This window comes from Mytilus galloprovincialis, chromosome 3 (assembly GCF_965363235.1).
Source record: "Mytilus galloprovincialis chromosome 3, xbMytGall1.hap1.1, whole genome shotgun sequence".
In the NCBI taxonomy this organism is placed as follows: Eukaryota; Metazoa; Mollusca; class Bivalvia; order Mytilida; family Mytilidae; genus Mytilus; species Mytilus galloprovincialis.
Window position 1 is genome coordinate 74,630,601 of NC_134840.1, and position 26,044 is coordinate 74,656,644.

General features: G+C 31.4%; 2 protein-coding genes across 3 annotated transcripts; one reads left to right on the forward strand and one right to left on the reverse strand.

Annotated features, from left to right (window-relative positions):
* Positions 1–3,471: 3,471 nt before the first annotated feature.
* LOC143068917 (leucine-rich repeat-containing protein 57-like) lies at positions 3,472–18,792 on the reverse strand. The gene is made up of 5 exons (XM_076243289.1): positions 18,543–18,792; positions 10,818–10,953; positions 9,932–10,200; positions 9,295–9,480; positions 3,472–7,513 (listed from the first exon to the last, which is right to left on the reverse strand). The coding sequence occupies exons 1-5, from the start codon at positions 18,624–18,626 to the stop codon at positions 7,472–7,474; spliced, it is 717 nt and encodes a 238-aa protein (XP_076099404.1). The 5' UTR covers positions 18,627–18,792; the 3' UTR covers positions 3,472–7,471.
* On the forward strand, positions 18,764–26,003 carry LOC143068920 (cancer-related nucleoside-triphosphatase-like). 2 transcript variants are annotated; one of them, XM_076243301.1, is made up of 7 exons: positions 18,822–18,896; positions 21,101–21,204; positions 21,517–21,588; positions 22,367–22,538; positions 23,194–23,287; positions 25,201–25,395; positions 25,910–26,003. In XM_076243301.1, exons 3-7 carry the CDS (start codon positions 21,543–21,545, stop codon positions 25,985–25,987), a joined length of 585 nt encoding a protein of 194 aa, XP_076099416.1. In that variant the 5' UTR covers positions 18,822–18,896; positions 21,101–21,204; positions 21,517–21,542; the 3' UTR covers positions 25,988–26,003. The 2 variants fall into 2 exon arrangements, with proteins under 2 accessions (XP_076099415.1, XP_076099416.1); XM_076243300.1 differs by lacking the exon at positions 21,101–21,204 and having other exon boundaries at positions 18,764–18,896.
* Positions 26,004–26,044: the final 41 nt, after the last annotated feature.

A 26,044-nucleotide genomic window follows, 5' to 3' on the forward strand; every position in this document is an offset into this window, starting at 1 on the left:
TATTGTGCAATAGCAAGAAATTTTCAATTGCACAGTATTGAGCAATAGCAAGAAATCTTCAATTGCACAGTATTGTGCAATAGCAAATATTTTCAATTGCACAGTATTGCGCAATAGCAAGAAATATCTAATTGCACAATATTGTGCAATAGCAAGAAATTTTCAATTGATTGGAGTTATCTTTCTTTGTCCAGAATAGTAGTTGAATCAACTTAAATCATTGTTTTATACAATATACAATGTATATTCACTTTTACTACCAACTGATAAATTAAAACAATCTTTACCATTCAGTGATAACAAGCACTTGTTTTACATTTTAATATTTTATGATGTATTTAAATGAGTAGTTATTGCTATTTCTTCAATTTTTTTGAGAGGATTAATATTCAACAGCATAGTGAATTGCTCAAAGGCAAAACAAACATTTTAAGTTCATTAGACCACATTCATTCTGTGTCAGAAACCTATGCTGTGTCAACTATTTAATCACAGTCCAAATTTAGAGCTGAATCCAGCTTGAAAGTTGAATCCATACTTGCCCCAACCGTTCAGGGTTCAACCTCTGCGGTCGTATAAAGCTGCGCCCTGCAGAGCATCTGGTTGATTATTGGCCCAGTTTTCAAGTTGGTCCAAATCGGGGTCCAAAATTAAACTTTGTTTGATTTCATCAAAAATTGAATAATTGGGGTTCTTTGATATGCCAAATCTAACTGTGTATGTAGATTCTTAATTTTTGGTCCCGTTTTCAAATTGGTCTACATTAAAGTCCAAAGAGTCCAAAATTAAACTAAGTTTGATTTTAACAAAAATTGAATTCTTGGGCTGCTTTGATATGCTGAATCTAAACATATACTTAGATTTTTGATTATGGGCCCAGTTTTCAAGTTGGTCCAAATCAGGATCCAAAATTATTATATTAAGTATTGTGCAATAGCAAGAAATTTTCAATTGCACAGTATTCAGCAATAGCAAGAAATCTTCAATTGCACAGTATTGTGCAATAGCAAGAAATTTTCAATTGCACAGTATTGCGCAATAGCAAGAAATCTTCAATTGCACAGTATTATGCAATAGCAAATATTTTCAATTGCACAGTATTGTGCAATAGCAAGAAATATCTAATTGCACAATATTGTGCAATAGCAAGAAATTTTCAATTGGAGTTATCTTTCTTTGTCCAGAATAGTAGTTGAATCAACTTAAATCATTGTTTTATACAATATACAATGTATATTCACTTTTACTACCAACTGATAAATTAAAACAATCTTTACCATTCAGTGATAACAAGCACTTTATTTTACATTTTAATATTTTATGATGTATTTAAATGAGTAGTTATTGTTGCAAACTCCATTAGAAATTTGAATTGAGATCAGTTTTGGGAAAAGGGAAAGGGGGAAGTGAAATAAAAAGGGGGGGGGGGGGTAAATTTTTCTCATTTCAGATTTCATAAATAAAAAGAAAATTTCTTCAAACATTTTTTTGAGAGGATTAATATTCAACAGCATAGTGAATTGCTCAAAGGCAAAACAAAAAATTTAAGTTCATTAGACCACATTCATTCTGTGTCAGAAACCTATGTAGTGTCAACTATTTAATCACAATCCAAATTTAGAGCTGAATCCAGCTTGAATGTTGTGTCCATACTTGCCCCAACCGTTCAGGGTTCAACCTCTGCGGTCGTATAAAGCTGCGCCCTGCAGAGCATCTGGTTACATTGAAAATAAGTCAATAGTTATCAGAGGTACCAGGATTATAATTTAGTATGCCAGACATGCGTTTCCTCTACACAAGACTCATCAGTGACGCTCATATCAAAATATTTATAAAGCCAAACAAGTACAAAGTTGAAGAGCATTGAGGATCCAAAATTCCAAAAAGTTGTGCCAATTACGGCTAATGTAATCTATGCATGCGTACAATTCTCATGGGAAATTTCAAGTCAAATGGATGATTTTTTTATTGCCTCAAAGAGTTGTTACAATGATAGTTATAACATTGATTGCAGTTTACTAGCCAAATAAAAACTGATAATTAAACATGTTGAATAAATCCTGTCATTTCACTGCTCTTGTGTCAAACAGCAATAATTGTTGTCAAGACATTGTCAATGACTTTGCATCAAAACAAAGTGAGACTACACAGATATAGAAATGTTTTCTTTCAAGTTTGCTGTATTTTGTACATTAAAAGTCATTGTTATTAATAAGATATTAATAGGATAATCAAATACTGGTATAGACAAATATTTGATGTGTGACCTAACAAAGCAATTTATTCATGATTGCACTTAAGTTCCGTTTTCAAGATGAGAATATTTGTTTAGCATATAGAATCCATAAAGACTACTAGTCTGTCGGACATGATTCATCTGACATCATTAAATAAATCAGTGACTGAGGTAAAAGGCACATGATTAGAAATGTTTCACAGATATTATAAGTGGTAGGTCAACTACATTTGGTGTATTGAAGGATTGTAAGGTGTAAATTTCCAGCTGGCAGTTAGTTTTCATTTGTCTTTGATTAATTGATTGATTGTTGGGTTGCTTAACCTCCAGTGGAAAATATTTCAAGCGTGTTCAGAATGAGAACAATTTAACAATAAATACAGTTGGTAGGTCCTGTAATAGAGGCTGTTCGTGATAATGTTCAGAGAAATTGGTTTGCCACCACTGGAAAATGAGGTTTAATATCCGTATTTGGATTAGCACCTATCGACAAAAGCATTGCATCTGGCCACCTATGGACCTCTCAAATAGTTGTTGAAATTTGAAAAGAGTGTGGCACTCTCTTCACACTCAGCTTCAGAATGAACATCCCTATTCTTATTTGACACTGCTGTAACAATAACATTAAGACAAGATCCAATAAGATGTACTGGTATTTTTCTTATTGAAAAAAAGGTCTGATTATTGTTACAAAAATTACAGACAGAATAACCTAATTGTCTTTTTACTTAGTCCAACTATTTCAAATGGTACTAGTTTATCCTCTGCAGTGTGTTTTTCCAACCATAACATAATTACATTTGCAGAAGGATACAAAACCTATATAAAAATAAGGAGATGTGGTATATAGCCAATGAGACAGTTATCCACCAAAGTTTTCAAATGAAGTGGATGTAAGCAATTATAGGCAACTGTACTGCCTTCAACAATGACAAAAACCCATACCATATAGTCTGCTATTAAAAGCCCATGCATGAAAATATGAAACAATTGAATTGAGAAAACTAACAGCCTAATCTATAATAAAACAGTTTATGAAAAAAACATATATGACAGACACAAACCAACAATAACCACTGAACTACATGCTCCTAACTTGGAACAGGCACATAAAGAATGTGGCGTGGTTGAACATGTTTCTAAGGTCTCAATAATGCCCTTTACCTGGGACATTGGTGTTACAGCACACAATGAAAATAAGTTTAGTCGAAAATGCTTATGAATAACAAATGGAAGTATTTATATTTATTTATTTATGACCTTTTTTATACATAATAAAAATAATTATAAACAGTAATCAGGCCAACACTTCATACCATCTGCATTATAACATTTATTAATTTTCAAATGTTTTAGTATGCTTGACCCAATCAGACAATTTGTGTTTTCTAAATTGAATACTACCTTAGTTGCAATTTCATTCCAATTCCTCAGGCTTTGCTTGGACAGAGCCGAGGCATTCCATTATACCTTATGAAATCATATTTAAGTAACACGAATTTAGTAACTCTGGAAGAAACTACTCATTATATTTATCCTGAATAGTGCAGCTAGCATGACATAACATTATTTGTTTTGATTAATAAAAAATAACAATAATAAATAAAAGCACAATAAAAATGGAATACAGTTTTGTCTATTCACAATCCCTTATAGTTTACTATATTACATATTATGCATTACACTATTCTCTCTCAACTAATTTAAAAGAATAACAAAATAAATCATAAATTCACAATGGGACATATAGTTTTAAACAAGTCAAATCAGTTTTTAAGCCAAAAAAAAAAACAACAAAGCAAAACAAAATGTGACTTTACAATTTACAATAAGTCAATTTGAAAGAAAATTCTTTTTAGTCATGCACTATATATAGATTCCACAACTGCAACAAGTGTATAACGATATTTCTCCACTCCAGACAGTTAAATTTTAATATATAAAGCACGAGGCTTGCCGAGCTTTTTAAGTAATTAAAATTTAACTGTTGAGAGTGGAGAAATATCGTAATACACGAGTTACAATGGTGGAATCTGTTTCTCTAATGATTTTTATCCTTTCTTTTCAAAGATTAGATTGATTGATTGTTGGTTGCTTAACGTCCAGTGGCAAATATTTCATGCATATTCAGGACGAGAACAAGTTCACAATAAATACAATAGGTAGGTTGATACAATAGAGGCCATCTGGGATGATGGTCAGGGAAATTTGGACTGCCACTGGAAAATGAGGGTATATTGGATAGGGTCAGAAATTTTGCCTTGCAACAGGCCACCTACGGACCCTCAAAGATTAGAAAAAAGTTGTGTACTTTTGATGTGATGTCATCAGGCATGGCATAGGCGAATCCAGGGGGCCCCCCCTTTTGTGGGAAAAATTTGGTTGATTATATAGGGAATCATTGAAGCATGACTGGAACGCCCCCCCCCCCCCCTTTAGGTCAGTCAGCAGGCCCCCCTAAGGAAAAGTTCTGGATCCGCCACTGCGTGGTCGCCTTTTTTCATGATGTCACAATAAGAAAATTCAGAAGAAAACAAGAAAATTTAACGTCACAATTAAATTTCAACCAATCATTTGTCGAGAACAGATTTTTCACTAGTGAGAAGAAATATTTTTCTCACACCAGTCAGGAAATGTGAAAATAACACAAAATTTAGAGAAATTCTAGTCTAAAATGCACATTAAACAGCTTATCTGATGAGCAATACAGGATTTTAGAGTCTCTCATTAATATTTATTAAGACTAAGTTCTATAAATATTTTAAGTACGGTATGTACAATTATTTCACATATATAATAAAATCACAGCCTAAATTGCATACACTTGATGACAAAACATAGATTTACATCCTACAGAATTATTAACATAATTTGCTCAGTACTGAACAATATGTTCATTTACATCGGTTTGCCACAAAAGATATATGTCTCAATACAGATATGAGAACTGGCAGTCTAGTATTCATATCTCTGCTTATGTAAATGTATTCTATACATTTATCATATGTTTAGTACAAAATACAGCAATTTTGTATATCTAATAAAGGTTCTTTTTTCCAGTCTGTATCACCTGCCCTGTATCGCATACCCTGTATCGCATGGCTAAACCCGTATCGCATACCCCGTATCGTATAGCAATCCCGTATCGCATACCTGGCATGACGTCACAATTCGAATGACGTCAACGTTTGACCTATGACGTCAAGTTGCTGTTCCTACTAAAAAAAAATGTCATATCATTTCAACTTAAATCCATATTTTTAAAAAAATCATTACCCAGTAACTTTACTAGCGATTTTCATAAAAAAATAAATACAATAAGAACTGTAAAAGAAAAAGGCAGCTGAAAAAATACAGGAAAATCATAATGTTCTTTTCTTCCTTATATTTTCGGACGATTTAAATCTGATGATTTGAATCTGATTCTGTAAGAATATATGATAAACAGAATAATACATGGCAAAATCCGTATCGCATGCTGTATCACCACTCGACCAATATCAGCCCTCGGGACCTTCGGCCCTCGGGACTGATATTGGTTTCTCGTGATGATACAGCATGCGATACGGATTTTGCCATGTATTATTCTATATATATAAGATTCATATTAATTCAACTAAAGAGTTCCAATACAGGTAAAGTGATGATGATGATTTTTTGTATGGATTGGGACTCTAAATACCTGTAGTTCAAGGGAATTTCAATTTTTTAAGAATGAGGCCTCATTAAGCATTTATCCTTTAGGAGAAGTACTACACATCATTTATACATATATATTATCCATTCATGTGTATTGACACAGACCTGGATTGCAATGGTGTGCCAAATTAACACTAGTAAATTGCTTTTTGAGCAGAAGAAGAAAGATCATGTGCTCTAAATAACATAGGAATCTACCAATACATACATACAGACGCTTTGCTTTAACTTTAAACCACCTGAAATAATAAATACTGACACAAAGCTGCCATGGATTGGTGTACAAAATGAACAGTATACTACTGTTTCTTGCCTAAAAAATCACAGTAGAGATATTGAACCTATAATAATGATGATTAGAGATCTTTTGAGCTTACTGTTCACCAAGCAAATACTTTAACTGCTTGATGTACTATAATGAACACACAAAGTTTAACAATTTTGCAACATTACTGACTGAACACCTCTGATACAGTTGAGGACCAACACAAATAATTTCACAACAAAAATTACTGGTATAAAGTAATTAAAAGTTTAATATAATAAGGATCCATTTCAGTCAAAGTGTAAAAGAAAGGTGCAAAAAGGTACATGCAATGATGTCTGGTCTCATAAACAGACTTTCAACATTTAATGTTATAAACAGACCATAACAGTCTGCAGCGTTAGCCACTAGTCTGATGCCGCAGACTAGTTTAATTTTATTCAGACTTGTTAATTTTTGCAAAATTTAGACTAGTGAAAAAAATGTTGGAATTATGGTCTTCGGACTAGTAATTAGAAACTATTTTAGTGCAGACTGTCATAAAGGTTTAATGCATTATCAGTTATTCACAAAGGTTAAAAATCTAACTGCCACTATTTCACCTAAGACCCAATCATCAGATTTATACAGGTCAATTAAATGATACTTGGTAATTACAAAATTTTGTGCAAAGATTTACATAACAATTAAAAATATTGGGCAGTTAGTATATTTGTCACTTAAAGGAGATTCCTACAAAACTTTTATAAATACTACAATTATTGTATCAAATATCATACATATTGCACAATCATTTTTATTGTAACAGACATAATTCAAATTATATTAAAACTTAATACAAAATAATACACTTTTTTTACAACATGTAACTTGATAACTGTACATTTAATACAGTCTCTATGTCATAATCAATCCATTCTTCTAATGGATGTTCCATTAAAATATTTTGTTTAAGAGTATGAAGGAATTTCAAAAATCTATACACACCCAACATACTTTTTGAATAATTTTGCATACATGAAAAGGACAAACACACATAAAAGACTAAATACACATGTTCCCTTTTTCCTCTTGCATACATTTAGATGAAATAGCCCTGACCTTAAAATAGAAATCTTAGAACATGATGATTAAATCTAGGTTTATAGTATTGTACATATGACCTATATGAATCAAGTCTGCTTAAGTACTATCTCTGTGATCATGGAAGGGAACCAGTCAGTCATCCACTGGATTTTCAGAACTTCTATTCTGGCTCTAGACTTTACTAATCAGTTGAACTTTTTCTTTGTTGCTGTAAATCTTTCCATGTACTATAATTTAAAGTTAAAATAATTACAGCATGTTTACAAGTTATTTAAGGTAGCACAATACAAAGATTTTTACACTCCCAATCAGATAACTTTAAACTGATGTAATTCATTTCATCCTTCTTTATATTTTATAAATGAGGTACCAAAAGAAAGAAGAAAGATTAATCTTTCAAATTGTGATAATTTCATTATGACATAATTATTACATAATCAATTTTTTATGTAATTAGTTGCTATATTGTGATGTCCACACTTGAATGAATTTAGCGTCTTTGTTCTTCGTAGCATCCCAAAATATTTTATAAATTCTTGTACAACACAGCTTGACCTCCAAAACTGTGTCTCAGATTTCCAAAAACATCAATAGAACAAATTTTATACCCAATTGAATTTAGTGATCTCTTATGAATTGATGTTGCAAACTTCATTGAAGATTTATGAGAGAATGAAATACAATAGGAAAAATCTGAGACACGGTTTTGGAGGTCAAACTGTGTTGTGATAGAATCTATAAAATATTTTGGGATGCTATGAATAACAAAGAAGCTAAATTCATTCAAGTATGGACATCACAATATAGCAACTAATTACATAACAATTAATTATGTAATAATTATGTCATTATGAAACTATCACAATTTGAAAGATTAATCATTCTTCTCTCTTTTGGTACCTCATTTATAAAATTTAAAGAAGGATGAGTGGAATTACGTCAGTTTAAAGATGCCTGATCAGGGATAAAAAATCTTTGTATTGTGCTACCTTAAGTAGAATACTGCAAGTTTTCATCTTAAAAATCAAATCAGTGAAAAATATTCAATAACAGTTCTGTTTAAATACTTCTATTGTCTGTTAACAATTCTTTTTTACTTCCTTGGTTCTTAGGTAGCATTCAGAGTTTTGTGTGACGTTCATTTTTACTGAACTAGTACTCATTTTTGTTTAGGGGCCAACTGACGCCAGCCTCTGGATGCAAGATTTTCTTGCTGTGTTGAAGAACAATGGTGGGTTTGGACTGTTTTGTGCTATTTGGTCTGGTAGTTGTCTCTTTGACACATTTCCATTCTCAGATCTATGGCCTCAAGTATGGGAAGTTTTTGGTTTGATCCCTATCCAGTCAAGTCAAAGACTTGAAAAAAACTTCAACTAAAGTTCATAATGCAGATTACCAATTTAATAATACTCAAAACAAAATATTCTTTGGAATATTGTTTATGCATTAAAACAGAATAAAATGAAAATAATTGATATTAAAGATGATGATTATGAAAAAAAAGGCTGAATTGCCACCCTCTTGTGTGAAAACAGAACAATTATGTGTTCTAAAAAACCAGATATATTCATGGGGTAATAAAAATATACATGTATAACATCTATAATTCAACCAGTCTTTATATAATCCTAACTAATCTTAAAAAATAATTCTGATCCTTTTAAGGAATGACTGTAATATTTTTTCTGTCTATGAAGAAATAACATAAAAAATTTGGTGCACACTGAATAACGCGCGTAGTGGGTTATTTAACAGTGTGCACCACATTTTTTATGTTATTTCGAATAGACAGAAAAAATGTTACAGTCATTTCTTATAATTTAATTCTAAATTCCATTTTAAACCGTAGAAAACCATGAAAAAACGTTGATGACGTCACGGTCACATGACTAAATTATGTCTATGGGCTCATAACAAAATAACGTCAGCCAATCAGAAGACGCGTTACATCCAAAATTAAATTATTAAGATTTAAACTTTAAAACAGGACTTGATTATTTAATCTTACCTCTTCATAACCGTCTAGATTGTTGAACTGTTTAAAATCAAACACATTTCCTTCAATAGCTAATAATGCTATTTGTGAATGTTTCATAATCTGTGGTGTAAATGCTGAGATTTCTAAACAGTTTTCTTCTAATCGTAACACTTTTAATCGTGGACATTTGGCAACACTTTCAGGTAAAACAGATACCTACAATTAATATCATAAATATTATAAACAAGTACACCTACAGAGTGAAAGAACACAAATTTTAAAGGTGAGTCCTACAAAAAATCATCAGTTTAATACTGAATAACAACAATTTTTTCCAAAGTTTCAATTGAAAATAAAAAAAAACAAAAAAAGTGTCTCTATAAGATACAGAGATTACCCCACCCCATCCTGGGTTATTCCCCCTCCCCACACTTGTAAATATAAGGCATACATTTCTTAACCATTCTCCAGAATTCAAAATTATTCCAGATTTGAATTATTCCGTTTTAGTGCTGGTAAAAGTAAGCTAGCCTCAAATGGTACATATATTTAACCAATTAACTCATTCAGGCTTCCAGACACATAAATTTACAACTAAATTTTTTTTCTTTTTCATGAAATTTTATTTTAACAAGTACACATGCATTAAAAAGATATTGTTACTAACCTGGTTTTGGTTAAGATTAATTTCTATAGCCTGACACGATGAAACACTTTCTGGAATGGTTGTAATTCCATTTCGTGACAGATTTAAAGCATCGAGCTGCCTTAGTTTACTAAGGTCAGCAGGGAACACTTTTATATGGTTACCAGATAGGTTTACTGTTCTTAGATTGGTCAGATTACATAAAGAGGAAGGTACTGATGTTATGTGGTTGTTTTCTAAAGATAATGTTTCAAGCTTCTTTAAATTTCCTATTTCTGCTGGTAGGCTTTCTGAAAAAAGAAAAAAATTAACAATAACATTGATACTTTCAAATAATTTCAACAATTTACTTCTATGACATTGTCACATGTTTTAACAAAACTGCAATTATACATTGTGGAAGAATTCATAAATCCTGTTTTGTTCATTTTGTTTGCTATCATTGTTTTTTTTTCAGATTCATGTACCTAAATAGTCTGCTAACCTTATTTTTACTTTCTTTTTGTGAAAAGATGATAAAATGTTAATATGTATTAGCCAGCATACATTACACAACATGATGTGGGGTGTCCATTTGGCTGTGCAGGATGTTAAAGATCAGAATACAAAAGTTTAATCAGATACCTTATGTAAAGTGTATGCCACACACTTCACATGTTAACAACCGTTGTTATTGCAACAACTCTTTGAGGGGTCAGTATGTGGCCTGATGCCAAATTTCTGTCTGTATCCAATCTATCCTCAATTTCCAGGCAGTCCAAACCTCAATTTATTTATTGTTAACTTGTTCTGGTCCTAAACATGCAGTAAATATTTCCAACTAGATGTTTAGCAACCAACAATCAATCAATTAATAAGAATACTGGAACTTACTGCTTGGTTTGTCTTATACAGACACAACACTTACCTAATTTGTTGTTATTTAGTATCAAACTCTTTAGAGAAGTAAAATTGCCTATTTGCTGTGGCAGCCCATGTAGTTTATTTTCAGACAAATCAAGTGTTCTCAAGTTTTTAGCTAGTTGGTATAAATCTTCAGGAAACTGAAAACAAAAATATAAATTAATCCTGCTTCTGAACACAAAATTCTATATGTTATTAAACCTTTTATGTAAGTCCATGTACATTTGTAACATAATGCTCAAAAAATGTTTTTCAATATATAGTTGCAAATAAACTAAATTTCAATTAATCTAGCCATCTAACAAGACTGTACGGTGAGTCCTAAGTGTTAAGTGCTTCTGTGGAAGTTTAGAGTAAAAATAACACATTAATAATGACCAGTTAAGGGGAGGTTAAGGTGCCCACAAACATGTTTACCCTGCCACACAGGTTGTGGCTTTCCTGAGTCAGGTGAATGTATTATCCCCTTACTTTTCAACATCTTTATTATTGATATTTTTGCTAAAATTTCCTCTAACAAATGTAAATTTGCTGATAATAGGACAATCTGGAAAAAAGGCAAAGACAAACATGAATTAGTGAAGGAGTTACAACAAGATATTAACTCTATCAATGTATGGTCAACAAAATGGAGAATAAACCTCAGTATAGAAAAAAAAAGAATTTTGTGTATTTTCCAGAAATGGTATGACAAAGGAGGACATCAAGATAATGTTACAAGGAAAGGAATTAAAATACAATCTCAACCCCAAAATTTAAGGCCTTACTTTAGATGAAAAATGTAACTTCAATAAACACATAGTCACTGTTGAGCAAAAAGCACAAAAATCCTTAGCAGCTTAGGGATAATCAGAAACATCAAGGGAATAGCAAAGGTATCTACAAAAATTTTAATACAAATATATCAAAGTATAGTGCTGTCTACAATGTTATATGCTAGCAGTGTATGGCAAATCAACAACAACAAGCATATAAATAAATTAAATGCCATTCAAAGAAAAGGACTAGCATTATGTCTCAACCAACCAACCAACAACTGCTAGTATAGAAACTTTGGAATTAGCAGCAGAAATTCTTCCACTGGACCTCAAAAGAGAAGAAAACGGTATAAGACAAATTGCAAAAATAAAATCTTATAGAAACTATCTCTATTTAACAAATTTTTGAAGATTGGAAAAATATAAATGAACCTGAAAAAATAATCTCACTAATTGGAAGAATGGTATTACAGTCTGAAGACATGAAGAGGTCAACAGAAATTGATTCTGATGGTATAGAGTCTGAATTTGAATTCCGAGGATTAGCAGCCTCAAAATCACCACCAGAGTATTGGAAAAATCTCAGAAGCTCAAAGTCTAGATCAGAGGAACAAGCTTTTCAGGGAAAGACTATTATTTTGGAAAAAATACATCAACTAAAAAAAAATACAACAATAGCTTTCACTGATGGCTCCTGCAGAGGAAACCCAGGTCCATGCGGGGCTGGGGCAGCTATTTTAATACCAAACAGTACAGAACATGTGGAGTTAACACAGCCAGTTTCTAATAGAGGATCTATTTTATTAGGGGAATTAATTAGTAGCTATCAAGCTGGTAATAGATTTTCTTATAATTCCAAACAACAGAAAAAACACAGAATCCATAAAAATTTTCTCAGACAGCCAATCAGCAATTGGAATTCTAACTTTTAATTTGATATCGGATAATTACGACAAAACTATTCATGATATTAAAATCGGTATTTTGGCACTAAAATCTGATGGAATCATTGTTTCCATTGAATGAAATACAAGATAATGAATAGCAGACCAACTAGCTAAAAAAGCAGCACAGGAGGCAGAAAAAATAGAAAGCATTCCAATATTCACAAAACAAGAACTGAAGATATACAAAAAGGAGCAAAAGACAGTGTAATGTTAAAATGGCAAAACCGATGGGACAACAGTGATAAAGGAAGAATATATTATTCCTTTCAACAAAATGTAAAAAATACACTTCCAAATGACAAACCTTCAACTAAAATGTATCGGATATCAACTAGTTTAAGAACAGGATATTCAGGATATTGTAATTTAAATTCATACATATCAACGATATGCCTAGCACTCAACGACAAATGCAACTGTGGACAAAAAGAAACAGTTGATCATTATCTACTGTATTGTGAAGATTATGAGGAGGCTAGAGAGAAACTCCCCTCTGCACTCAACTTCATAACATCAAAACTAACACTTGAATCAGAAGTATTATTAGCAACAACAGAAAATGAAAATTACAAACATCACATAGAAGATATTCAACATTTGTTAGGGGTCTTTATTAAAGATACTGGAAGGTTCACAAAATAGATAGTTAAGGTTTTATAAGGGTTAATTTATTTATTAAATTATTTTTCTCTGCAGTGCCACATCATAAATACAAACGTACAAATGAGTTTTAAGAGGCTGTCCATGGAAAAAACAGGCAGTGGATGGCACATGACATATTTTGTTTTCAAATTTATTTCATCTATTTCATATCACAAATTCATTCTTTCTCAAAGTTAAATTTTATTTTTTTATTAACTACAACAAATAAAGAGAAAAAATACATAGAAAGCACTGAAACTCTTCATTTTGTACAAAATTTTGTTGCATTGTATTTAAAGTGAACTTTAAAATCATTTTCTGAGCCATCCACCGTGATTCAAAAATATCTTTGACATATATCCTTTGTATGATATAAACATTGCACTGGAACCAAAAAATCAGTGGGAAAAAAATTATGCTGTGCCACCCATATCATAGGATTTGCCTGATATTTACTTGGACAGCCACTTAAACATTAAAGACATAAAATTACCAGAGTGATCTAAATACAGAGAGATTATAGTGTCAAGTTTACACTCACTAAAGACTAAAGCCATATATTGCTGTATAACATATTTGTAATCATTTATTATTTGGTTCATAAATCAGGCTGTAAGTTTTCTCGCTTTAATATGGGTACGAAGTCTCCAATAACAGAAGAAAAATCAATTAAAAAAAAAAAATCGGGAAAATTTTCCCGAAAATTTTATTGTACTAATGAACTCAAAATTGTTCAATTTTTTGGATGTCATGTTTTGAATTCCCGCATATGCGCAGAAATCTATAATGTACTTCCTTTTCCGGTCTCCTTTGTATGAAACTTTGAGTAAAATATATATTTATCAGTCTAGTATAAAATAGGAAGGAACGCAATACCAATTTCATTTTTAATATAAATTCCTTGATATAAAACCAGGTGCTCCGCAGGGCGCAGCTTTATACGACCGCAGAGGTCGAACCCTGAACAGTTGGGGCAAGTATGGACAAAACATTCAAGTGTGATACAGCTCTGAATTTGGATTGTGATCAAATTTTTGACATTACATGAGGTTTTTTTTTACACAAAACAAATGTCAAGATTTTACAAATCAATTAAAGATTTCTTCTTCAAACTTTTTAAATCTAAAATTAAATAGTTGACACAGCATAGGTTTCTGACACAGAATGAATGTGGTCTAATAAACTTAAAAGTTTTTTTTTTGCCTTTGAGCAATTCACTATGCTGTTGAATATTAATCCTCTTAAAAAAATGTTTGAAGAAATTTTCTTTTTATTTATGAAATCTGAAATGAGAAAAATTTAAACCCCCCCCTTTTTTTCACATCCCCGTTTCCCTTTTTCAAAACTGATATCAATTCAAATTTCTAATGGAGTTTGCAACAATAACTACTCTTTTAAATACATCATAAAATATTAAAATGTAAAATAAAGTGCTTGTTATCACTGAATGGTAAAGATTGGTTGGTAGTAAAAGTGAATATACATTGTTTATTGTATAAAACAATAAAAAAAACTTCATCAGCAACATTTTATATTGGCAAATTTCCAATGAAGTTATTTACATAAAGTTATTGGCAAATAAAAATAGAAAATGACATCATAGTCATGTCTGGCAAATTTCCAACATATATTATCAACTACTATTTTATACAAAGAAAGATAACTCCAATTGAAAATTAATAGCTATTGCACAATATTGTGCAATTAGATATTTCTTGCTATTGTGCAATACTGTGCAATTGAAAATTTCTTGCTATTGCACAATACTTGATATGGAATCCTGATTTGGACCAACTTGAAAACTGGGCCCATAATCAAAAATCAAAGTACATATTTAGATAAAGCATATCAAATAAGCCCAAGAATTTAATTTTTGTTAAAATCAAACTTAGTTTAATTTTGGACCCTTTGGACCTTAATGTAGACCAATTTGAAAACTGGACCAAAAATTAAGAATCTACATGCACAGTTAGATTTTGGCATATCAAAGAACCCATTTATTCAATTTGTGATGAAATCAAACAAAGTTTAATTTTGGACCCCCATTTGGACCAACTTGAAAACTAGGCCAATAATTAAAAATCTAAGTACATTTTTAAATTCAGCATATCAAAGAACCCCAAGGATTCAATTTTTGTTAAAATCAAGCTAAGTTTAATTTTGGACCCTTTGGACCTTAATGTAGACCAATTTGAAAACAGGACCAAAAATTAAGAATCTACATACATAGTTAGATTCGGCATATCAAAGAACCCCAATTATTCAATTTTTGATGAAATCACACAAAGTTCAATTTTGGACCCTTTGGGCCCCTTATTCCTAAACTGTTAGGACCAAAACTCCCAAAATCAAACCCAACCTTCCTTTTATGGTCATAAACCTTGTGTTTAAATTTCATAGATTTCTATTTACTTATACTAAAGTTATGGTGCAAAAACCAAAAATAATGCTTATTTGGGCCCCTTTTTGGCCCCTAATTCATAAACTGTTGTGACCTCAACTCCAAAAATCAATCCCAACCTTCCTTTTGTGGTCATAAACCTTGTGTTAAAATTTCATTGATTTCTATTTACTTATACTAAAGTTATTGTGCGAAAACCAAGAATAATGCTTATTCGGTCCCTTTTTTGGCCCTTAATTCCTAAACTGTTGGAACCAAAACTCCCAAAATCAATCCCAACCTTCCTTTTGTGGTCATAAACCTTGTGTTTAAATTTCATAGCTTTCTATTTACTTAAACTAAAGTTATAGTGCGAAAACCAAGAAAATGCTTATTTGGGCCCTTTTTGGCCCCTTATTCCTAAAATGTTGGGACCAAAACTCCCAAAATCAATCCCAACCTTCCTTTTGTGGTCATAAACCTTGTGTTAAAATTTCATTGATTTCTATTCACTTTTACTAAAGTTAGAGTGCGAAAACTAAAAGTATTCGGACGACGACGATGACGACGAATACGCAGACGCCAACGTGATAGCAATATACGACCAAAAAATTAAAATTTTTGCGGTCGTATAAAAACGTTACCTGATGATAGCGTTTCTTTGTTTACATTGCATATGACGTCATAACTTAAATAACGTCACAACTAAAATCCCTAACAACAGAACCAAAATCAGAAAAGTTACGGTATTTCCGTTTCTTTTTTTTAACAAATATTTAGGTTACAAAAAAATAATTCATACAGACTTCATCTCCATTTACAGGTAATGCCTGCCTCATATTAGTTTTAATATTGTCATATAGGGTCTTTTTGTAGTTTGCTATGCCATATGATATAGATTTGCTCATTGTTGAAGGATGATTTTGGTTGCCTATAATTGCTATCTTTTTTCCTCATTTGATCTGGAGTAGCCATGGCAAAAAAAATCAGTTTATTGATTGTAGTAATTATCTGGTAGAAGTACATTGTAGAAATAAAATCCTTGTAGACAAGTCTGGATACTGATCTGTAATTCTAATGCTTTCGAGATGCGACGGCCATACTTCCATGACGGCCCCAGGATATGTCGGCCATACCGCCACATCGTCCATGGGACGTATGGGCCATACATTGTGAGACGTATCGTCCACACTTAAAAAAATTTTTTTATTGGTTATAACATAAAATATAATAATATAATAAGTATCTATTCATAGTAATAACATAAATATGATTTTGTAACTTATATTTTTTCTGCACAAGAGATCTACTGCTCACCTTAATTTATTCTTGTAAAAGTTATCTTTGCTTTATCATTATCACTCGTGTTTATATACATCTTGTTTGGGCCATTATGTAAGTACATGGATTATTTCTTCATTATCAGTTATAAACAATTTCTGAAGAATTGTTTTTATCGTAATGTAATATAAAGGCATCTTATTTTAAATGAAGTTTTTGAAACTATAGGAATGTTGACTGTCGATGACGATACTAGTATATAAATACAAATTACAAGCACATGTTACTGATCTTTTTAGTATATCTGTAAAAAAAAAATTTAATAGTGATGTGATTCTCGAATTGTATTACCTTTACAATTTCTTGACAAAAGCATAATTAATATGTATGTTCATCAAAGAAGTAATAATAAGCAATTAACAACCTTCTTTCAGAGAATATATAACAAAATAAAACATGATAAATAATGTAAAAACAGTATAGCTTATTCAAAAGTTGTAATAACCATCTATAAGTATCAGAATAATTCATATAATAACATCTATAAAAAAAAAAAAAAAAAACGTGGACGATACGTCTTTACAAAGTATGGCTGTTTTTGTCCTATTATGGCCGTTTCATCTTTTCGGGGTATGGCCGATACATCCTATGGACGTCATGGCAGTATGGCCGTCACGTCCTGCATCGATTTTAATGAGCATGATCATTGATGAGATGGTCAATCATGTCTCATATTTTAATGTGCTGGTACTAATCTATACATTAAGAATTTTTGTACACTCAAGAAAGATTTTGCCCTGAAGGCATGAGGGTGAGTATTCAAAGATTAAACTAGATACTGACTCTGACTCGGTATCGGGATCGTTCGCCCTGACTACATGTTCGCCCTAGGTTCGTTCGCACTGAGTTTGTTCGCCCTGGTCATCCGTTCGCCCTATTTGTACAATGTATACGTTACATTAATGAAACAAATATATATTTATATGAATTAAATTTATGTATATCTATTAAAAGTTAAATACAGAATATTAATGAAATAAAATTCTTGGCTGCATTGTTACACTTTATTTTATAATTACTTTTAGTTACTGTTAATTTGAATTTTGATTGTTGATAATTTGAAATCTTTGATATCACTGATTGTTATATGAATTGTCTTTGATGGATTAATAATGAAAATAACATTTTTCTCAAATAAAATTTTTACAAAGTTATTGCCAAACTGTACAAGCCGTCCGACAACCCACTAGACAACGTTCATCCGCTGCAGTAAAGACTTTTAGATCAATTAACACTTTGAACTTTGAACACTTTCTTATGTATAACTTTAGTACTCCTAATGTATCATTTTTATTGATCAAATCATGTGTGGAAATGTAAAGTAAAAGGATGTGTGATAGTGATTTCCTAGTAATGTAATTACATACAGATACTAACTTAGTTCTCAATAGTTCGTAAATATTCGGCGAAATTGTAGACTGACTTCAACATATTCAATTAAATACATGCAACACAACACTATATAATAAAAAATAAAAATCGGGGCGAACGGTCTCAGGGCGAAACGGAACTAGGGCGAACAGTAACTAGGGCGAACCAAAATCAGGACGGACGGACCAGGATTCCTCTGACTCCGGGAAGAAACTGGAAATAAATTATTCAGTGAATGAAAAAGCCAACAAGCTGAAAGCAAACAAAATTATAATTTTACGCTTTCTAACCTCTTTTATTCCAAGTTTACTGAGTTGGCAAGCTCCAGTTTTCTGTGCTGTATCAATATGTTGTTTTACTGGGGAGTTTCCCATTTTTCACAATAATTTTGTTGTTGTCAATGTCAAAATTTAGCTTTAAACACCGTTTCTGGAAACGATAACAATAAGCGCTTAACTGATTTAACTTTACGTTGTCACCTAAGCGTTTAAAGTAATGTAAAAATGATACCTTGAAGCTATTTTTAGATTAACTAAGTATTTTTGGTTTAGCCATAACCCAAAAGGCAATATCATACAAACACGAACTCCTAAAATATAAATATATTTTCCCAATGGTTCAGTTGTGATGAAATCTTGACTGAGGTGAATTTCAGAAATCAAACTATGTTAAAAAATGATGGATTCCGGCCTTCTTGTTGAATATCCTGTCTGATAACATCTAAAATATTCACAGACTTTTCTGTAAACAACTCTCTGCGATGCTTGCCCCTATTCTTCAGCTGTTATTATGTTTTATAAACCCTTTCCCAATGGTGTCTTTTGCACCATTTTAAAGGGCAATAATTTGATATCAAGACAGTTTATTAAAGTAAAAGATAGTCCAAATAATTATGACATCTTGAAAGGCTATATAGCTAATATATATATATTTTTTTCTGACGCTTACTTCGGCTTTACTTCACAGGAAGGTGTCAAAGCAAAAATTTAAAATAGCCTTCCAAGACGTCATAACTATTTGGATTAAGTAAAGAATAATTGGTCGATTGAATGGGTCTCACTAATTAGCGACAAGAAGTGACAAGAAGAAGAATTTTAGCGACAAGAAAACATATTTTTTTTTATTAAGGGGACGACCATTTGATATTCTGGGAGGGGCCAGGAGGATTTGTTTTTGATCGGTTATTTATTTTTGCAAACTAAGAGGACAGATTATTCATTTTCTGCACTATTGAAGCAAGATTTTTCATTTTCATTAAAGCAAGGGACTGATTATTCATTTTCACAACTATATTTTTGATATTCGAAAAACATACAATTTTTTAAATGTTTTGTTTATAAATAATACATATAGTATAGTCAAGTCATTATGTAACATTTAATTAGATTAACCATCCCCCTCTACAGAAATGAATCTTTTAAATTCCCAACTGCATATACACATAGTATTAAGTTTAGTTGTAACTAGGCACTTTTAAATGTTTTGGCAAACCAGTACTATGCCGAGCGGAGCAAGGCAAAAATTTTTTTGAAGGGTTTTGGAGCCACTGAAGGCCCAAAAAGCTATAGAACAAATGATACAAAATCATGCTTTCTGGGTGTTCGGAAGACCCTTTCATAATCTGAAAATGAAGTTTTGTTTTAATAATTTTTTGACAATATTTTGGTCTCAAAGCAAAATGTATAAATTCAGTGTAAGTCTGAAGTTTCTAGGGAAAACATCAAAAGACCAATGTGCATGATAAAGCAAAAATGGAATTCACATAGTTAAGCCTGTGGCTGCTGTTTTTTTTTTTTTAAACTTATGATCAAGTTCATAACAAAATTACTAGATTACAAAAGGAATGCAACACTAACAGAATACAGAAGGGCAATCAATGAACAAAAGACAAATAAATAAGAAACATTGATCCTGAAAAATCAGGGCTATAAGTCTGAGGGAAAACAGAACTTTCTTCTTGCAAGGCCGTGAACACAATTTGATATGGAGACAAGCGTTTGGTTTTGAAATTTCCTACATGGAGTTACGGCCCTGTTAAAATAAAGGTGAGGTAAGGTTTCCTGAGACAATATACTTCAAGTTAAATGAAACCAATTTTCAGACATTTCAAGTATATTTAAATAATATTTATACTTTTGTTATTAAAAAATTTGGGAAGTGTTTCCAGATTTTTTTTGGGAAAAAAGATGAATTTATGAAGAATCTGGTGCCATCTCATATACTTTCGATTAGACCTGCTGAGTTATTTATTTTCTATACATTGCAAGTCAGGTAATTTATTTTCAAACTACCACAGAACAAACCATTTATTTTTGTGATTATCAAGGCTGAGTTATCTATTTTCAAAATCCTCCTGGCCCCCCCAGAATATCAAATGGTCGTCCCCTAAATATAAAAAAATATGCATTTACAAATGTAGTTTTTTTTAATATACGGGCAGAAATAAATTGATAATTTTTATTATTATATTGATAGATGAAGAAATTAAACATTTGTAAGGAAGCAAGTTACTCACTTTATGTCTGGCATCAGATTTTTTTTCTAACTGGACATGAATGCACCCTTTAAACCAAAAATCCAGCAAAAATGTTTTCATCTGTTATTTGTTTTATAAACCCTTTTCCAATGATGTCTATTGCACAATTTTAAAGGTTAATAATTCAATTTCAAGACAAATAAGAAAATGAACATAAGGATGATTAGATTGAATTGTTGGTTGCTGAATGTCCAGTGACAAATATTTAAAAAAAAAATACATCAAGACAGCTTAGAAATTAAGTAAAATACAAATGCAATATTTTACACATAATATGGTTGGTGTAGTTATTGTTTGTTGCTTAATTTCCAGTGGCAGATATTTCAGGGCAAGAACCAATTAACAACAAATACACTATACACAGGTCCTGTAATAGAGGCTGACAGGGAAATCATTACAGTCACTGAATAATGAGGGTATATATAATAGGGGTAGACATTTTTCCTAATGCAACAGGCCAACTACAGACCTCTTATGGATTTGATTTTTGAATGGTTTCTTAGTGTGTCCCAAGAAAGCAGGGCACTCACTTTACCTCAAGGCATGAATGCACACTTTAAACAACAAAAACAGATTATTTGATTGCAAATCAGTTTAGCAGTTATTTGTAAATGTAAAGTACATAAACATACAATCAATCCAGCAAAGAAGTTTTGATAAATGTGAATAAAATATTACTTCCTATTGACATTTGTGAAACCCTTTAATATTATAATGTATACTTTAAGAGTGAGCATGGTGAAGAAATGAAGAAATGGCAACTAACACAGCAAGAGTTATTTTACTGACTGGTGTGCCAGGTACTATTCTAAATGTAAATGTGTGTGTAAATTGATTACTCTGACTTGACTGTTAGTATTTCACTTATTCCACCTATTGCAAAGCATCAAATAAAACTGTACAACTGATCAAATAAAACTGTATAACTGATTAAATAACTAGACTGGCTTTCCTAGAGCAGGTTGATAAAATTTCTAACCAGTTTGACAGTTTTCAATTGATTACCCGATAAACAAATTACAATTGGGTCAGAATTTTAATGAACTGCAATAGGTAGAGAGAAACATTATAGTCAAGTTACAGTAAAATATTTTAAATATTTTGTTAAGTAGTCATTGATAAAGGATGTATGTTTTATTAGCTGTAACATTTCTGATAACTGGATTTTTTTTCTCATAAATTACAATATTATATTGCAGTATATATACTAAGATATAGAAATGTGAGTTAAGTCAATATTAAGTTTTCACATTGAAAGGAAAAGCTCACATTTTCCCAACAAATATAAAATTATGTAAAAATTTAATGTAATATGCTCCCAGAAATGTATATTTTGAACATATTTGAAAACAACTATACAAAAATTATATCCACTATTGCAGACTTTATTCTCTTCTTTTTTACTGAACATGAAATATTTGCCACTGGACATTAAGCAACCATCAATCAATCAACTCCCCTTAATAGGTTACATCTGCATCATATTATTTTCCATATTAAGGAAGTACATATGATTTCTTGTCATCATGTTTATTCACTTACTGCATTATAATAACAATAATGCCATTCAATTTGCAGGTGTAGGGAAAACAACACTTATCAAAGAAATATGTAAAGTTTTAAAGACAAAGTCAGTTAATGTGCAGGGCTTTTATACCCAGGAGGTCAGGGAAAGGGGACAAAGGACAGGTTTCAGTGTTGTAACACTGGATGGTGAACAGGGTCCTTTAGCAACAGTACAGACTAGTAGGTAAGAAGATTATAGGTGTTATACTAAGGAAGTTGTGGTAATCATGGTTACTACTAAGGATGTGAGAAAAGAGAAGGGGCAAAATACAGGCAATGTTATAACACATGTCCTCAAATGAACAAAAAAAAATACCAATGAGGATAAATCTTATAAGATATGCTTCAGATGGATAGAAATTATCAAAAGTAAATGACAAAACCCATCAAAAAGTAAATTTAAAGTCTTTATAATAAAAAAAGAAGATGTGGTATGATTGCCAAAGAGACAACTCTCCACAAGAGACCAGATGACATAGAAATTAACAACTATTGGTCACTATACGGCCTTCAACAATGAGCAAAGCTCATACCACATATTCACCTGTAAAAGGCCCAGAAATGACAAATGTAAAACAATTCAAAGGAGAAAACTAACAACCTAATTTATGTACAAAAAATGAATGAGAAACAAATATGTAACACATCAACAAACCACAACCACTGAATTACAGGCTCCTGAATTGGGACAGGCACATACAATGTGGCGGGTTAAATATGTTAGCAGGATCCCAACCCTCCCCCTGACCTGGGACTATGGTGCAACAATACAGCATAAGAATGTGCTATAAAAATCAGTTGAAAAAGGCTTAACTCATTTCCATTTCTCATTTCCACAGTGATATACCAAGTGGCAGACAGTACACTGTTGGAAAGTACAATGTTTGTCTACAGTCTTTTGAAAATACAGCCTTACCTACACTACAAATTAAGGTATTTAAAGTCATAAGAAACCTCAAATTAAAAAAAATCATGCATATGTTTTTGTCGAGCCTTCGACTTTAGTCGAAAAAGCGAGACTAAGCGATCCTACATTCCGTCGTCGTCGGCGTCGTCGGCGGCGTCAACAAATATTCACTCTGTGGTTAAAGTTTTTGAAATTTTAATAACTTTCTTAAACTATACTGGATTTCTACCAAACTTTGACAGAAGCTTGTTTATGATCATAAGATAGTATCCAGAAGTAAATTTTGTAAAAATAAAATTCCATTTTTTCCGTATTTTACTATAAATGGACTTAGTTTTTTCTGTGGGGAAACATTACATTCACTCTGTGGTTAAAGTTTTTAGAATTTTAATAACTTTCTTAAACTCTCCTGGGTTTGTACCAAACTTGGACAGAAGCTTGTTTATGATCATAAGATAGTATCCAGAAGTAAATTTTGTAAATAAATAAATCCATTTTTTCCATATTTTACTTTTAAATGGACTTAGATTTTCTGCGGGGAACCATTACATTCACTCTGTGTTTAAAGTTTTTAAAATTTTAATAACTTTCTTAAACTATCCTGGATTTGTACCAAACTTGGACAGAAGCTTATTTATGATCATAAGATTGTATCCAGAAGTAAAGTTTGTAAAAAGATTACTCCGTTTTTTCTGTAATTTACTTTTAAATGGACTTAGATTTTCTTACAATCATAAAATAGTAACAAGAGGAATATTTTATTGATTTTTTTCCTCATTGTTGTTGAGTCTGCGATTTACAGCAAAAATAGGCGAGACACTGGGTTCCGCGGAACCCTTACAAATTTTTTTATAACTAAATGGATAGTTTTCATTATACAACTTATGTACATATACTTTTTCTGAGGAAAATTCTTTAATTTGTCCACATTTAGAAGAAGTTTACTGATTTTTAATTGCTTGCTTCCAGGAAGCAATTCGCCGACATATATTTTCTGTATGCATAGTGACCTGAGCATAACCCTTCTCGTAAAAATCCGGTGATCGCAATACGCATGGATCTGTCATTGAAATAAACAATTATCTGATTGTTCATGTTAAACATGTGCTCAACACCCATGCTCTTTGCTATTTGTTTACTATAAGGTGACAATCGGTTAACTTCGGCTTTAAAACACGGCATTTAATGAGCAGCCATATTTGTTAAACACAACAGACAGAGAGAAAAACAAATTGACGATTATACGATATATTTGCGTAAAAATTGACAAAATCGTGCACAAAGTTCTAAGTTTATGATATATACATGCATTGGTTCAAGAATTGGATAAACATTATTTTTCACCACTCACTGGTTTCATATGACTTTAAGTAGTGTTTAATTATCTCAAATGGATAGTGCAGCATAACTAATTTAATTTAAGCTGACTTTTCAATTTTTGATAAGGTAAACATCATGCAAATATGAATTTGGAACTTTCAATGTAAATTTTTCTGGCTAATTTTATATTACAACAAGAATTGTCAAAATTCCAATTTAAAAAAAATCAAGAAAATGCAAATGTGGCTATGATTGGTTAATTATTTTGTACTTAACATCCACTGAGACTACTATAATACACAATATGTAAATTGTCCTAAGCATGCATACAATATTTGCCACTGGATGTTAAGTCAGACATCCAATACCAAAATATGTCATGCATTATCAGGACAAGTATGACTGGCTATGAAAAAAATGGAATAAAATATGTGCCACTGTACATTATTTAAACCAGATAAAAGCTTATAATTTATATTAAAGTAAGAAGATATGGGATGATTGCCAATGCAACAACTCTCCACCAGAGACCAAATGACAGAAGTTGTCCATTTGTTATAGTCCTATCACATTATTACGCCATCTATATTTAAAAAAAAAAAGATTTTATTGCTGATAGGATAAACAGAACAGAGTCATAATCATAGATGAGATTGGAAAGATGGAATTGTTTAGTCAGAGCTTTATCAGACATGTCAAACATATTTTGGATACAAAAGGTTTAACTGTCATAGCAACAATACCTGTTCCAAAGGGGAGACCACTACAGCTGGTAGAGGAAGTTCGAGCAAGACCAGATGCTCAAGTTTTTACAGTTAGTTTTAATTTTGAGGCATTATTTTTCACTCTTTGTAAATTAAACATTGGAATTTCATTTTTAGGCTGATTTCTGTACATTTATAATATTGCATTTATTTGAGTAGCTTGTAGCATTGCAGTAGAAAGACACAATGTTGTATTTTATTCTTCAAAAAAATTAATAAATTAGTTTTCTTATAAAGATTTTTGCAATGGATTTCAAGAAAATAATGAATACATTAACATCAGTGTTGACCTTCAAAAGGTGCTTTCCACATTCATGCATACCTTAGAATAATAAAAATTGTAAAGAGATATCATGAATTGTCTCCCTTTTATTTTTGGTTGCAATATATTCATTTAAGTTTTATCAACTGAAAAAAGCCAATTTTAAAATAAAGAAAGAATGCAAATTTTGTGTATATATTGTTGTTAGGTCACTAATACACTATGATGTAACTGATAGTATTATGCACTTAAAGTGTAAGATATTTTGTACTCAACATAACGATGTATTATTTTTGTTACAGATAACAAAAGAAAATAGAGACAATATTTTAGCAGATATATCAACATCAGTAATGCTGTCATTAAAGGATAATACTTAATTAGCTATGTTATAAAGTTTTGTTATTTGAGATAACAGGATCCTCCATGTCTTTAGA